This window comes from Fusarium venenatum, assembly GCF_020744135.1.
Source record: "Fusarium venenatum strain MPI-CAGE-CH-0201 chromosome Unknown EDB82scaffold_3, whole genome shotgun sequence".
In the NCBI taxonomy this organism is placed as follows: Eukaryota; Fungi; Ascomycota; class Sordariomycetes; order Hypocreales; family Nectriaceae; genus Fusarium; species Fusarium venenatum.
Genome location: NW_027072131.1, coordinates 2,122,763 through 2,135,332, shown reverse-complemented (window position 1 = coordinate 2,135,332; position 12,570 = coordinate 2,122,763). Strand labels below are relative to the sequence as shown.

The window sequence follows — 12,570 nt, the reverse complement described above, 5'->3', positions numbered from 1 at the left end:
TCCGTACGTTGGTGCACATATCTTTATGAAGATGGTTGTGAACATGACCAGTCGTTGTAGTCTTCTGTGTCTCATTATTCTTAGTCGCCAGAGCTCTTCTCTACCGAATACAAGAAGCTATTAGCAGTGTGATTAACTCCTATTCTAACGTTATTTTTGTATCTCGCTCAAATAGCCCTTGATTCTAACACATGTTGGGTAAAATTCCAGGCAAGAGTTACTTTAATAGAAGAATCCGAATCATACCCTCTTGTATAATTACACTTCGTTAAGGTTTGTTAATATGAGCTGCCTATTTGTGGTGTATACTTTGCGATATTCCAAGATACCGTACACCTACAAAAGCTCGGCTGAGTTAACCCTAGGCGTCATCATCTCTCCCGAGGCAATATAATATTGCAAAGATAATAAAAAAAGCACAATACTTATTATAAGCTTTGAGTTATCATTGATCAATGACTCTCAAAAAATGACAAGCTAAGACGATATCGTATCCTAAATTAAAACTATTTCAACTCTAATACCATTCCTTGGTCCAACGCGTCAGCTAATACTTACCATTAATTTGTTGAGATGACTCGATCATCGTTGAGAAAAGTATTGTATCACATGCGATTAAGTAGCAAGTATTTTGTTGAGATGTCCCCGAGACGACGACGACTCGTTCCGTTCCAGGGTAAGCATGCCACCAAGTCAGCGGATAAGACATAAGTGGCTCGCACTTTGCTGTGCATATCAGGGCGATAATGCATATACTTCTTACAGGCAATGTTGTGTTATATGTAATTTGCTTGCAGCTTGATATTGTTCACCGAGTCAGGTCTGTGGTTGTATGCATATCTACACATTGCACTGTATCGCTCTCATCAGATCAATCATGATCCTCCTCAGTCAACCCAGGACAACCTTCCATCTCAGTATCAGGATACACCATCTTGCACCAAAAACAATACTGATGCTTCTCCCTTAGGTATTCCAAGACCGTCTTCAACCTCTCCCCAATCTCAATCTCGTTGAACTGATCCAACTCATCGTCCTCTTCATCCAAATCCTCAGCTGTAGCATACACAGTCTGTCCCTTACCCAAAGCCCTCTTGTCGTCTTCATCCTCCTGGTCATCCTCATACGTAGGCAGTCTCGATAATGACTGTTCAAGATCGTATCGCATACGCCTGTCTCGCTCGGCTTCTGCTCTGTGTCTCACAAGGCCACGATACAGAAGCGGTATTGATCTGAGAGGGCGTGAGGATATTGGTGTTGCCTTGCCAGATTTATCGTTTGTTTTTGATGCTTGTTCTCCAGAGCCAGTGAGTTCTGTCTTTTCATCGTCCATTCTCTCTGCCATACGCTGAGCTGCAAAGAACTGCTTCTCCAGCCTCGCGTCTTCGCGCTCTTTCCGTACGCGATCGCGATACTCATCGGGATCCATCTTGGCGGCTTTGATGTCTCTTTCTTCAGCCGCTTCTCTGATCTTTCGCTTTTTCTCATTATCCAAGCCAATGCCTCCGCGGTCATCTTTGACGCTGACTTTGATTGGCTCCGTCCGGCCCGGAGCAGCACCTTCATCTGTCTTCTTTCCCAGACCGCCGCCCGTGAATCCCATCTTTGCCATCATGGCAAAACCTTTGCTCTTTTTGGCCTTTGCATCATCCAGAAGTGAAGTGGAGAGAGCCTTTTCGCGAGCAGCCTCCTCCTCTTCCGCAATCTGCTCTTTGGATTTGATGTTTCCTCGTGCGCGTGATTCACGCTTAAGTCGTTGCGTGCGCTGCAGTGATGTCTCTTTGACGGATACAGGGTCGTCAAAGGACATGTTCATGTAGTCATCTTCGTCCTCATCTGGCGCACCCGCACCATTCTTTTGTTCATTACTCATGATCCAGATCGCTTTTATGAGTTGTGTTGTTTGAGAGACGTGAGTTAGAGATGAAATTATTGTTGTCGATTGTTACTTGTGATGATTAAAGATTCTTGTTCATCTATGGAAACTGTTCCAGGCTATGATTGCAGTAGGCCCCACTAATTTTCAAGCTCAGGCCTGGGCTAGGTTAGTACTACGTATCTGTATCTTTTACTGTAGACATGCCCTTCAAGGAGAATAAAAAGTTATACATGTGCTTCGTCATCTAACATCCAACAAGGCGTATACACCGCATAGTCCAAAATCAACTGATTATCGTCACCAATAAACTTCATGGCTACGTGCAAGACAGCTCTAGATCCATGGATCTTGAATCAACAGCCTCGAACGGGGTTTGTACGTTCTTCCAGCTTTAATTTTTACCACGAACGATCATAAAAGATACACAAATGAATATATGAATAAGTATATGGTATCCTACGCCTATGCCTATGCCGCCATGTCCATTTACCTGTTCTTGGCCTTCTTTCTCGCAGACTTCTCTCTCTCGTACAGATTCGACTCGCGGCCCTCCTCGCTCTGAATCTCGGCAACGAGACGCTTGTACTTCTTTTCGTAAGCCTCGTCCTTCGCCTTCTTGACGCGCAGCTTCTCCCGCGCCATAAAGTTGGCGTCCTTGCGCAGCTCCCGCAGAGCACCCTTGCGCTCTCTCTTGTGCTCCTTCTGGAGCTTGGCCAACTCTGCACGCTCGCGGTCTGGGTCGTAGTGCTTGTCTGGGTCGAACGTCTCCTCGAACTTGGGGATAAAGGTCTTGATCGCCAGGGGCCGGTGGTGGTGGAGTTCCACGTTGCGACGCGATAGCTGGGCTACCTGGAGCATGCGGTCCAACTTGACCAGCAACTTCTCAACCCTCTCGTTCAAAGCGGCAGGCAGTTGGGGTCGGCAAGTCTTGCCGTTGAGATGCTTTAGAACGTTTTTAGCCTGGCCAAAAGTCTCCAGGAATGCACTCTTTCCAGTCCACAAGTCGGCGGCCGCCTCCAAGATAGACGTTGTGGTGTCGATAATGGCAACCTTACTGGCAGTAACTTCAGACTTCTTTGACTCTCCATCGATACAGTCCGAGAAATTTGGTTTCCGAACCTTGGTCTTGTTTGCACCCTCGGTGCGGACACCGGCGGGAGCGATGTGGATGGGAAAGTTTCCGAGTTGCTTGGAAGAAGCAGCAGGCGCCAAAGCACAGAGGGTGTTCAGAGAGAAGTTGATAACCTCAGGAACATAGCGCTTTGCAAGCTTCTGGTAGCTGATAGCAAGGGTTGAGAGATAGGCGCCGACGGCATAGTGTGCCAGGCTTTGCGGTACCTTTTGACCCAGGTATCGTGTAATTGTCAACACAGCAGGGGTGACAACCTGGTGGAAGTGATCGGAAGTGGGGAAAACGGTACCAACAGCAGTCAGCAGAACGAGGTCTCCAGGTCCCAAGTCTAATGGTCTTGATGTGCTAATCTCCTCAATGTTGTGACTGAACTGCTTGCCAATCTCAAGAGGAAACATCTTTGAAAGAGAGTGGATATGTCGCACAATGCTTTCAAGCACAGTAAAGGGAGCAGAAGTTGCTGGATCCCAAGGCGAACCGATATAGTCGACTAGAGATGTAGCAAAGTTACCGAGTTTTTCCTTGTTCTTACTGTTGAGCTTGGGGTGGTAGAGGGCACGGATTCTTTGAACGATGGTAGGGAAGGTCTTGGTCGGGTATGGAGCCAGAGTAGCTTTCAGCTCATCGCAAGTCTGGGGGCACGTAAAGGTATAAGGAAGACCCTGCTCATCACCTTTCTGAATCGCCGAGGCCTTTGTGGTCGAATCGGCATCGAAGACAGGATTTCGGCTCTCTTCCTCGTTGAGAAGGCCCTTGGTGAAATCATCCTCCTCGGCTTCCTCGCCAGATCCATCCTCCATCGATTCATCGTCACTGTCGTCGAGTGGCTCCACGTCAGATCCGCTGGCCACAAGATCATCGTCGATGATGAAATCGTCTTCATCGTCGAATCCAAGTTCGGTGGCTGTAGGTCGAGCACGGATACCGCTACCAAGACCGAAATCGTCTTCGTCGTCCAGGTCCATCTCGTCTTGCTCAGGCTTCTTGCCCTTGTTGTTGATTTCTTCATCCTCACTATCGCTGACTGACTCTCCTCGCATGCGCTTCTGGCGTTTTTCTTCGAGTTCCTTCAACCTCTGAGACTCTTCTTCAGCCTTCTCCTCCTCAGTCTTAGTACGGTCCGCAGGCTGAGCCCTCTTATCCTGAGCAAGCTTCTTTACTTGGAGATCGAAATTCTTCTCGAACGCATCGCGGTCGACGCCTGCAATTTTGGATACGGCGGCAGGATCAGCCTGGGGCTTGCCATCTGGCCGAATGTGGTGTAGCATGTACTGGATGGTTTGGAGCTCCTTGTCGATTTCTTCTCGAAGGTCTTCGTCCTCTTCCTTCGCAGCCTGGCGCTCGTATTTGTAGTGTTTGGACTTGGCGATAACTTCCTCCATTACCTCCTTCTTCGTCTTTTTTCGTTCAGGTTCGTCATTCTCGACATCTTCTCCGTCGCTCCCCTCCGCCGCCAATGCACGAATACGCTTCAGTCTTTGTCGCTCACGTACTGAACCATCACTGTCATAATCCTCCTCCAGGTCGTCTTCCTTAAAATCGTCCTTAGCATCAAAACTAAGGGACTTGCCCATATGTGTCAAGCCCTCTGATGGTTCGTCATCTTCCAGATCGAACATGGAGTTCTTCTTGTGACTTCTCTGCTTCTCTCGGGCAAATCTTTCCAGCATCTTGTCTTCTGGTGCCATCGTGGGATCGTTTTCACCGAATCGACGATCGATAATTCCACCGACCTTGTTTCGACGCTGCATTTCAACCAGGAGTGTTTGTCGACGCTATCATATTCGTTAGTTGGCTGCTTCGTAGTGGTAACTATGCGACTTACCCTCTCTTCGCTAGCTGCCTTGGCCTGACCAGGTCGTCCTTTGATGCTTCCAGCAGTCAAAGTAGGTCGGTTACTGGTGACCTCGAATTTGGGACCCTTGGCATGCTTCAGATCAAAAGGATTGAACTGCTCGCGAATGCCTTCCAGTACAACTCCTCGCTGGAGTCTCTTGTCATTGCGAGAGCGCTCATCCTGAGCGTTGCGTCTCTTTTGCTTTTTGGATTGCTGAGGGCCGACAATTCCCTGCTCTTTGAGGGACGCCTTGAGGCGCTTGAGCTGTGAGCCGGCCATAGCGATGAAATATGCTGATGGTAGTGTTCGACTTGCGCTCTGCGACCATGGATTTTTGCGATAGAAAAAAAAGTACAGTCTTATCGTTATCAGATATGGGGCTAAAATGAGGTGGGTCCAAAGTGGCATAACTAGAACATGCACCATTCCTTGAAAAGACAATACATGACAGACATCTACTGGTTAAGAAGACAAATTAGTACAGAAAACTAGTATAATGGGTCTTGTACCTTGAGATAGCACCATATACACGTTATAAACTATCAGAATATCAAGGTTAAAAGACTAAAGTACAATTCCCTACAACTGTGTTCCTGAGTAAGGTACATATCATTGGCGTGCGAATCGCTATCGACGGGAAGTCTAACCCGATTCGATGCCCTCGAGGCGGTAAAAGTTTGCAGAATAACTTACGTCAGGAGCTCTGGGGTATCCAGCTTAAGCTGCCGCGCTCTTGATCCTTCATTTCTTTAGGAAGCATGAACTCAACAAACAAAGTTATTAGTCAAAATGGGATGGGCTGACAACCTCCTCAAGTTTGCCCGTGATGAGCGAGTGGTTCTTTTGACGTTGGGTCTCGCTACTTTTGGTGTCGTTAGTACCGTCTTCACTGCACTCACAATCATTCGCGACGACAATGAGATTCCCCCACTACAGCCAAAGACACAATACATCACCCAGGACACCGAAGATTCGTTACAGCTCGAAACTCTTGAGAAGCTACTGGACCACCCGAACTATTCAATTAGAGAGGTCGCGATCAAAATTCTATGTGATCGAGCTGTCAACGATCCTGAGACAACCCATTCACTTCTTTTTGGCATCACTCGACCGGATTATGATGAGAGGATGCGATGCCTGAGAGCAATGGCCCTTCTTACTGGACAAACTATTGGTAAGACTATTCATACTTAACAGAAAAACTCGGCTAATATCCTCAGGTTTGGACGGTCTTTCTAAATTGAACAACCCCAAGGCCTATTCTGCCTTGGTCAGATCTTTAGAGTTGAGTTTAGACGATGTCGAGCGACCTAACCTCACCGACAGCCATTGGGACGAGTACTACCTCCGCGATATGGCCGAGAGGTTCTGCCTCATGTTCATCTTGGAACTCGTCAATAAGTACGGTGCCAGTATGCTGGTCAAGGCGCGCTTCGTTGAAAAATGGCTAGCAAAGCAAGACTGGGGCGCTACCCCTGAAGAGAGACGCCGCAGTTTCAAGGACTACATGGCCCTCAAGGTGAATAGAATTGTCGAGATTGTCGATCGAATTAAGGAGTCAAGACGAGGCCTCCGGGCTTTAGAGAAGGCAGGGCTATTGGACAAGGAAAACTCCAGAAGAAGGATTCGAGAGTTGCCGGACCTCATCATGGAGATCGAAGAGGAGGCAGGAAACGTGTCGCTTGTGGAACAACAACCAACGCGCACAAGGGAACATTCTGCCGAAGAGCAACGACTGCGACGGCAACATCGAGAGGCAATGGTCCTCAACGACGGAACTCGACCATTGGCGCGCGAAGATATTATTGAGAGAGAACATACTTCACCAGCATAGGTGGTGAGAATAGATACCCAATATCATAAAGATAAGCGTACATTATATATATACTGTGAACTGAGACCTGAGTTGCTGGTCTACAACGCAGACAGCTGCAATCAGGCTTAATTAATGATATCGCCTTAACCTTAGACTGTATTTTGTCGATGGCCACCCAAGATAGGTATGACATGATGAAAGGCAGAAATACCAGAACAGTTTCGTAGAACACCTTCAATGCTGGCTGAAACTCAGTCTTTCATGTTGGACGACTCCTTGTGATTCCTGTTACTACATCCATCTTTATTTTGTACCAGTCAGAAGGCTCAGTGTACGAATATTACTTACTCTTATACGATTTTTATGGCACAGATAGAGGCATGTGCTAGAAAGAAAACTTACATGTTCACTTACCTAGTACTAATAATAGCTGAAAGAAATTCCTTGACGAACGCTACCACTCCCTCTACTCTACGTCAGCAATTGAGTACTGCTGCCTCAAGTTTCATATTGCTTCAGAGCGGTTTATTTCAAGGACGCGCATCAGGTAGATGCGCGTGCATCTTTGTCTTCCTCTCGAGCCTCTCCTCCAGGTTGCTTGGATTCTGTGCGGTCCCAGGCTCTTGGACGACACCCTTTTTAGCAGCTAGGCATGGAAGACTTATCTCCCTCTGGCATAGATCGTTACGGAGGGTATTGATTTGTGTGTCTTCAATTCGAGAAAGGAGCCCTTGATGTTCACCGCGTCGATCTTTTTGACCTTTGTGCTCCTCCAGCTCTGACATTGCTGCGACTCTGTCAGCCTAAAAGTTGAAATCATCGCTCAGACCGAGAAGACCAAGAAATGATCCCAGAACACTGATATCGCAACGACCCGATGGTTGGCATTGTAATACTGTGTTCAAAAACACCGGCCACGCCTTAAGGGGAGCTATGTTAGCGAATCTAACAAGAGCTATTATGAGCTGACCCCAACGCACAATTAGTTCCGGATCTAGTGTACCCTCGAGGAAACGGAACTTGACGGTCCCGTTGTACTCTGTGCCAACGGCAGAATCGAAGTCGCACTTGCTTAAACTGATGCAGCACTTGCCTATGTCAGGAATGTGGAAGCCGCATGAATTGGGTACAAACTGTCTGAAGTTGTTTCGCAGGATGCTCAACATATCGACGACGTTCTCCCAGTCCGTTGGTATGTCTGCCAGAACAGGGCTCACTACTTCCATCCCATCCACTCCCGCGTAGCCTGCCCAGTCTTCCCAGTTGGTGACAGAGTAATCAGGCAAAACAGTCCATACCTGATAAACGGGATCGATGCCAGGAATAGGGACAATACCATGCTTAGCAAGGCTAATTCGCCAACCGGGTGTGTCAGGGGGCACTTGTGACCTTGCCAAAGCCAACCGCCCTTTGCTTGTAATCATTTCTGCTATTCGGCCAGCTCTTTTGTTGGTAGAACCGTTGCCAATTTGTCTGTCATCCTCGGGAGAGGGATCAATCAGTAGGCTGGGTTGACTACTGATATCTGGCTTAATTGCTGTGTAGAATTCAAGCTCAACTCCAAAAAGAATTTTGCCGTTTACAGAGCTGCTAGGTGCAAATCGCCTTTCGTAAACTGTAAAAGGGGAACCTTCCCAGAACAGCAGGATAGATGAACCATTGAAGCTCATATAAGAGCTCGAAACTCGTGAAAAAGCCCGCCCGTCGGAGTACCAATACTGCAAATCCGGCATTCGGGAGGTCTTTGGCGTTGATTTGTGGTAATCGACAAGCTTCTGTAGCCCAACCTCATGGAGGCGGCGGGAGAGAACAGAGCTGCATCTGAGCCCAGGGTTCGACTTGTGAACCGAAATACCGGTCTCCCCTATGCTGAGCTAAATGACACCTACGCAAAAGGAAATCCAGTGTTTGATCCCAGTAAAGTCGAGAGTTCCGCAATGCTGGTTGAACCAAATGGCCATCTAACCAGACTTACCACAAGGTTAGAAGCTATAAGCAGGCGATGATTGAGGATAACGTTGGAAGTCTTAAATTGTAACATCTAGACGACGGGTGAGTTCGCCAACAGAGTCAGCATCGAGTATCATATCAACACCACTGGTATACTCTTCCTCTCTCAACTCGCCAGGGTGGACGAGAAGTTCCAGTGGGCATCGATTGGGGGACAGACGGTTGTCCCAGGGATCCGGAATGTCAACGGCGGAATCCAGTTGCGTCTTTAGACAAAGCGGAGAGCTCCTGACAAGATTGCTGTACTGCAGACCCAGAGAATAGATCGAATTAGGACCACAGTGACGAGGATGAACGTCACCCAAGAGAGTGTCCATCGTCCAAATCAAGGCTGCAATGGCCTTCATTTGGTCCAGAGTGGCAATATACTTGTGCAAATATACAGCGATCTTGAGGCGGGCCTCCGAGTTTGGTACAGTGAGATACTCCTTGTTGAGAATGGCCAAGATCTTCTTCAACTGTCTTTGCAGGTCCAGTCTTCTAGCTTGGAGCTTGGGAGATGTCATCTTGACGCCGATCCATTCACACCTATCAGCCTAACGCTCTCGGATATGTCCATCGTATTCAACCGTACAGGCGGAAAGTGAAACGGTAGATCGTATATCTCGTCGAGGGTCTCCCAGGGATTCCAGAGGAGTTTGACCACCCAGTCTGGCTTCAAGTTTTTCAATAGCCCATTGCGCTCGAACGAGGTATTCTCGCTTCAGATGTGGATAGATGTCAGCGTTTACCTGAGTTCTATCAAAAGAATTGGGAGGTGATGGGATTGGTTGGCCTGTTTGTTGCATACCTTTGGTGTCTGTATGTTCTTCTGAGTTTCCCGGCCAGCGAGAAACGGTGATAAGAAAACCAAGTTGCACTTGGAAGTGCAGTGGCAGGAAATCTATGGTGGCGATTGAGTGGTTGTATTCGTGATGTTCTTTGGTTATCTTGGCAAGTTCTAAAGCTGTAGTAAAAAACAGTGCTTTTTTGTGCTGCTTCATGTTAAAAACATGCGGCAGAGATTAATAAGTTAGAGTTGGTGAGTTATATAGTAGCGACACAAGGATTGTGTATCCAGTGACTTATTCCTTGTTCGCATCCTTAGTCCCAATCGTTTCCATGCTTATAGTCTGTATAGCAAGTTCAACTGAAAAGCAGAACAATGGCCCCTTTCAGCCGGCCACGTCTTTGGTCAATAGCCCGTTGTTCTTATCATGCTACTCGCTTGTTCTAGCAAGTGAATTTGGACAGGGGCTTGAATCTATTTGTTGTATATAGACGTGTGGAAATATATGTGCTCTAGTTATGGGATCAACTGGTTTATGTTCTTAGTGAGATCTCGATGTCTGATCCGTCTCTATTCTTTCTCCTTGTCATCGTGTTTGGTTTCCTTCAACTTCTTAATAGGTTCCAAGCCAAATATCTCATCCGAATTCAATGGATTGCGGTTCTCAGTAACCTCGCCAAATAAGAAAGCGTTCTTTTCACGGCTGGCGCTATTCGATATTTTCTTTTTGTGCTGTGGCGGCGGTGACTTGTTTGATGATACCATGGGCTTTGGAGTTCCAGACTCGTCTGGCTCTAACATCCATGAAAAGGATGATTGTGCCAGTGTTGATCGGGTAGGAACAGGGCCCGGGCGTGAGGGGGCTAAAGACCGTGCAGATTTACTGTCGTCAGTCGTGACTACTTCGATTCGATCAGAGCCCGAGGTTTGCACTGATTCTCCCTTGGGGGCTGGCTTCGGTTCAGATATTTGCAGACTAGAAATGTCCAATTCTGTGGGTGCCCCTGGTACTGGCTCCGGCTGGACAATTGTCGTTTCAGCCACGACCACTTCCTTGGGAGTCTCCTCAAGTGGTGGTGAATGTAGAACCGGAACCTCCATCGAAGAGTCATCTAAGTATATCTTGACGAATTGCACTTTTGCCGCTGCAACTTCAATAAGCTCTAGGCTTTTAACCTTGTCTTCCAGACTGGAGGCAGATATTGCTTTGAGGCTGTTCACCGTCTCGTCAAGCATGGCTGACAAATGCTGGTTCCGGGCTTCCAATGCTGCCAAACTCCTAGCTGCTTCCCCCTCGCCCATCAAGGGCTGCGGCGATCGGGGCGCGGATCGAGCCTCGTTTATGTTACGTTTGATTTCACCCATAGCATCTCTGACGGCCTGGTTGATACCCAGCTTTTCGCCTCTTTCATAGACACCCTTAGCTCCCTTGGCGGCCCCCTGAAACAGCGCTTCCATACCGCCCTGTTGCTGAATGAATCGCGAAGGTGATGTCACCTGCGACCTAGAGCCCGGAATCTTCTGTTTGAATGAATTGAAGCTGCGAAAACTCGGAGTACCAGTTCTTGATGTTTGAGGTGGTGAAGATACTTCAGGCATCCTTCCGGTATATTTCATAATGAGAGATGAGCCACCCGATTCATCGAGATGATCTCGAAGATACAATGCGTCGTCAACAAAGGTATGAGGACCGTGAGCGTCTGAGGGAGGTGGGTATTTAAGGAGTAGCTGAAGACAGACAGAATAATCAGCCTCCAATACTAGAAAGTATGTCAGCTTTAGGATTTTTGGAGTCCTTGAATCAGAATGTGTTGGAGAACTTACGCTGCCATCGAATTCTTATTAGCATGGCAACACAAATAAGATCAATAAGTTCCAGAGTCGGGTCGACGGCAAAAATGGTGTCCCAGAGTACCAAGAACTGCTCAAAGGGGTATTCTCTACTGAAGAGTAATCGAACCCACCGACTGTTCGACGTTAGTGGCTAGCAAATTATGATCGAGCACCATAGACTTACATCAGGAAAATTTGTGGTAAGATCTCGATGTTAGTAAGGTGGGTAGCCAGTTCAGGATCGACTTTGTGCAAACAGACTTCATGGATAAATTTACTTCGCTCCACGATGGCAGAACTTTGTTCTGGAAATTTTGAAGGTCGCAATGAGGTTCCTGGTGTCGTGGCGGTGTCCGTGACTTCGTAGAACGATTGAGCACGCTCCATCAGTTTGGAGAATAAAATGAAGGCATCGTGCTCGACGAACGAGTGATCGAGAGTTTTGGCAAGGGCATCATCGGAAGGAATATCTTCTGGTAAGGTCGAGGGATCCACAGAATCCTGCTCGATGACATGTAGAATGGGTGCAAGCAACTCGTGCATACCCTGTCGGTAACCTCCTCGCTCGGGGTTCAGTTTGCAGTACATGAAGAGGATATCCAAGATAGTCGCTTGGGTCTGGTCCTCGTGGTAGGATGCCTCATCGGGTAATCGCTGGACATCTTGCTGTATTTCAGCGCGAATAATCTCATCTTGACGAATGGTGTTCCACGGCGACTTGTTTGGGTCAGTTCATTGTCCATTCTTAGAATATGCAGACACCTTACGTTTGGGTCTTCATTCAAAGGGTCAATATTCAGTTCCGCAAGGGCCTCTGGGTGCTTGATATACTTGAGAAAATGGTTCCTTTGTTCCGTGTAAGACTGCCTCCCATCATCTAGAACCTGGGACCAGCTTAAGCCCTCAGCAGCAGTTGAGAGTAGGAAAGTCTACAGTGGTATGTCAGTTGGTGCATTCTGGTGAGAGATGAAATGGCTCACCTTCCAGCAAAGAGAACGACAGCCTGATATACAAGGGCTTGATGGACCGTTTTCACGAACAGCATGACGGAGATCACCAAGGTGTGCGCCTTGAGATTGTGTTTCACGCCATCTTGACCTGCGAACAGGGTCAGCTGAATTCAACGGCTGTTGTCTGCAGGCGCAACCTACAGTGACTCTTCGAGAGGTCTCATATCGCTCAGAAACACTAATAAAGAAGCGAAATATTAAGTCAACAGATCGCGAGCGAGTACTTGAACGGTAAACTTAGTACCTAGTGAGGAATGGATGTTTGATGGCGGAGGATGAACCCG

General features: G+C 47.6%; 5 protein-coding genes across 5 annotated transcripts; 1 reads left to right on the top strand and 4 right to left on the bottom strand.

Annotated features, from left to right (window-relative positions):
• Positions 1-776: 776 nt before the first annotated feature.
• EDB82DRAFT_504648 (uncharacterized protein) lies at positions 777-1,978 on the bottom strand. The gene has a single exon (XM_025726924.2). It carries the CDS (start codon positions 1,871-1,873, stop codon positions 872-874), a length of 1,002 nt encoding a protein of 333 aa, XP_025581442.1. The 5' UTR covers positions 1,874-1,978; the 3' UTR covers positions 777-871.
• A 152-nt stretch (positions 1,979-2,130) lies between these two features.
• EDB82DRAFT_463636 (nucleolar protein 14) lies at positions 2,131-5,208 on the bottom strand. Its single transcript, XM_025726923.2, has 2 exons — positions 4,837-5,208; positions 2,131-4,786 (listed from the first exon to the last, which is right to left on the bottom strand). The coding sequence occupies exons 1-2, from the start codon at positions 5,125-5,127 to the stop codon at positions 2,366-2,368; spliced, it is 2,712 nt and encodes a 903-aa protein (XP_025581441.1). The 5' UTR covers positions 5,128-5,208; the 3' UTR covers positions 2,131-2,365.
• A 370-nt stretch (positions 5,209-5,578) lies between these two features.
• On the top strand, positions 5,579-6,808 carry EDB82DRAFT_504645 (uncharacterized protein). Its single transcript, XM_025726921.2, has 2 exons — positions 5,579-6,022; positions 6,069-6,808. Exons 1-2 carry the CDS (start codon positions 5,638-5,640, stop codon positions 6,680-6,682), a joined length of 999 nt encoding a protein of 332 aa, XP_025581440.1. The 5' UTR covers positions 5,579-5,637; the 3' UTR covers positions 6,683-6,808.
• A 386-nt stretch (positions 6,809-7,194) lies between these two features.
• On the bottom strand, positions 7,195-9,657 carry EDB82DRAFT_477153 (uncharacterized protein; the record flags this gene model as incomplete). Its single annotated transcript, XM_065608083.1, has 6 exons — positions 7,195-7,467; positions 7,645-8,538; positions 8,640-8,690; positions 8,731-9,165; positions 9,249-9,325; positions 9,465-9,657. 6 exons carry the CDS (start codon positions 9,655-9,657, stop codon positions 7,195-7,197), a joined length of 1,923 nt encoding a protein of 640 aa, XP_065463855.1.
• Positions 9,571-12,562, bottom strand: EDB82DRAFT_504643 (rab-GTPase-TBC domain-containing protein). Its single transcript, XM_025726919.2, has 6 exons — positions 12,428-12,562; positions 12,257-12,374; positions 12,044-12,205; positions 11,461-11,993; positions 11,268-11,410; positions 9,571-11,203 (listed from the first exon to the last, which is right to left on the bottom strand). The coding sequence occupies exons 1-6, from the start codon at positions 12,448-12,450 to the stop codon at positions 10,014-10,016; spliced, it is 2,169 nt and encodes a 722-aa protein (XP_025581438.2). The 5' UTR covers positions 12,451-12,562; the 3' UTR covers positions 9,571-10,013.
• Positions 12,563-12,570: the final 8 nt, after the last annotated feature.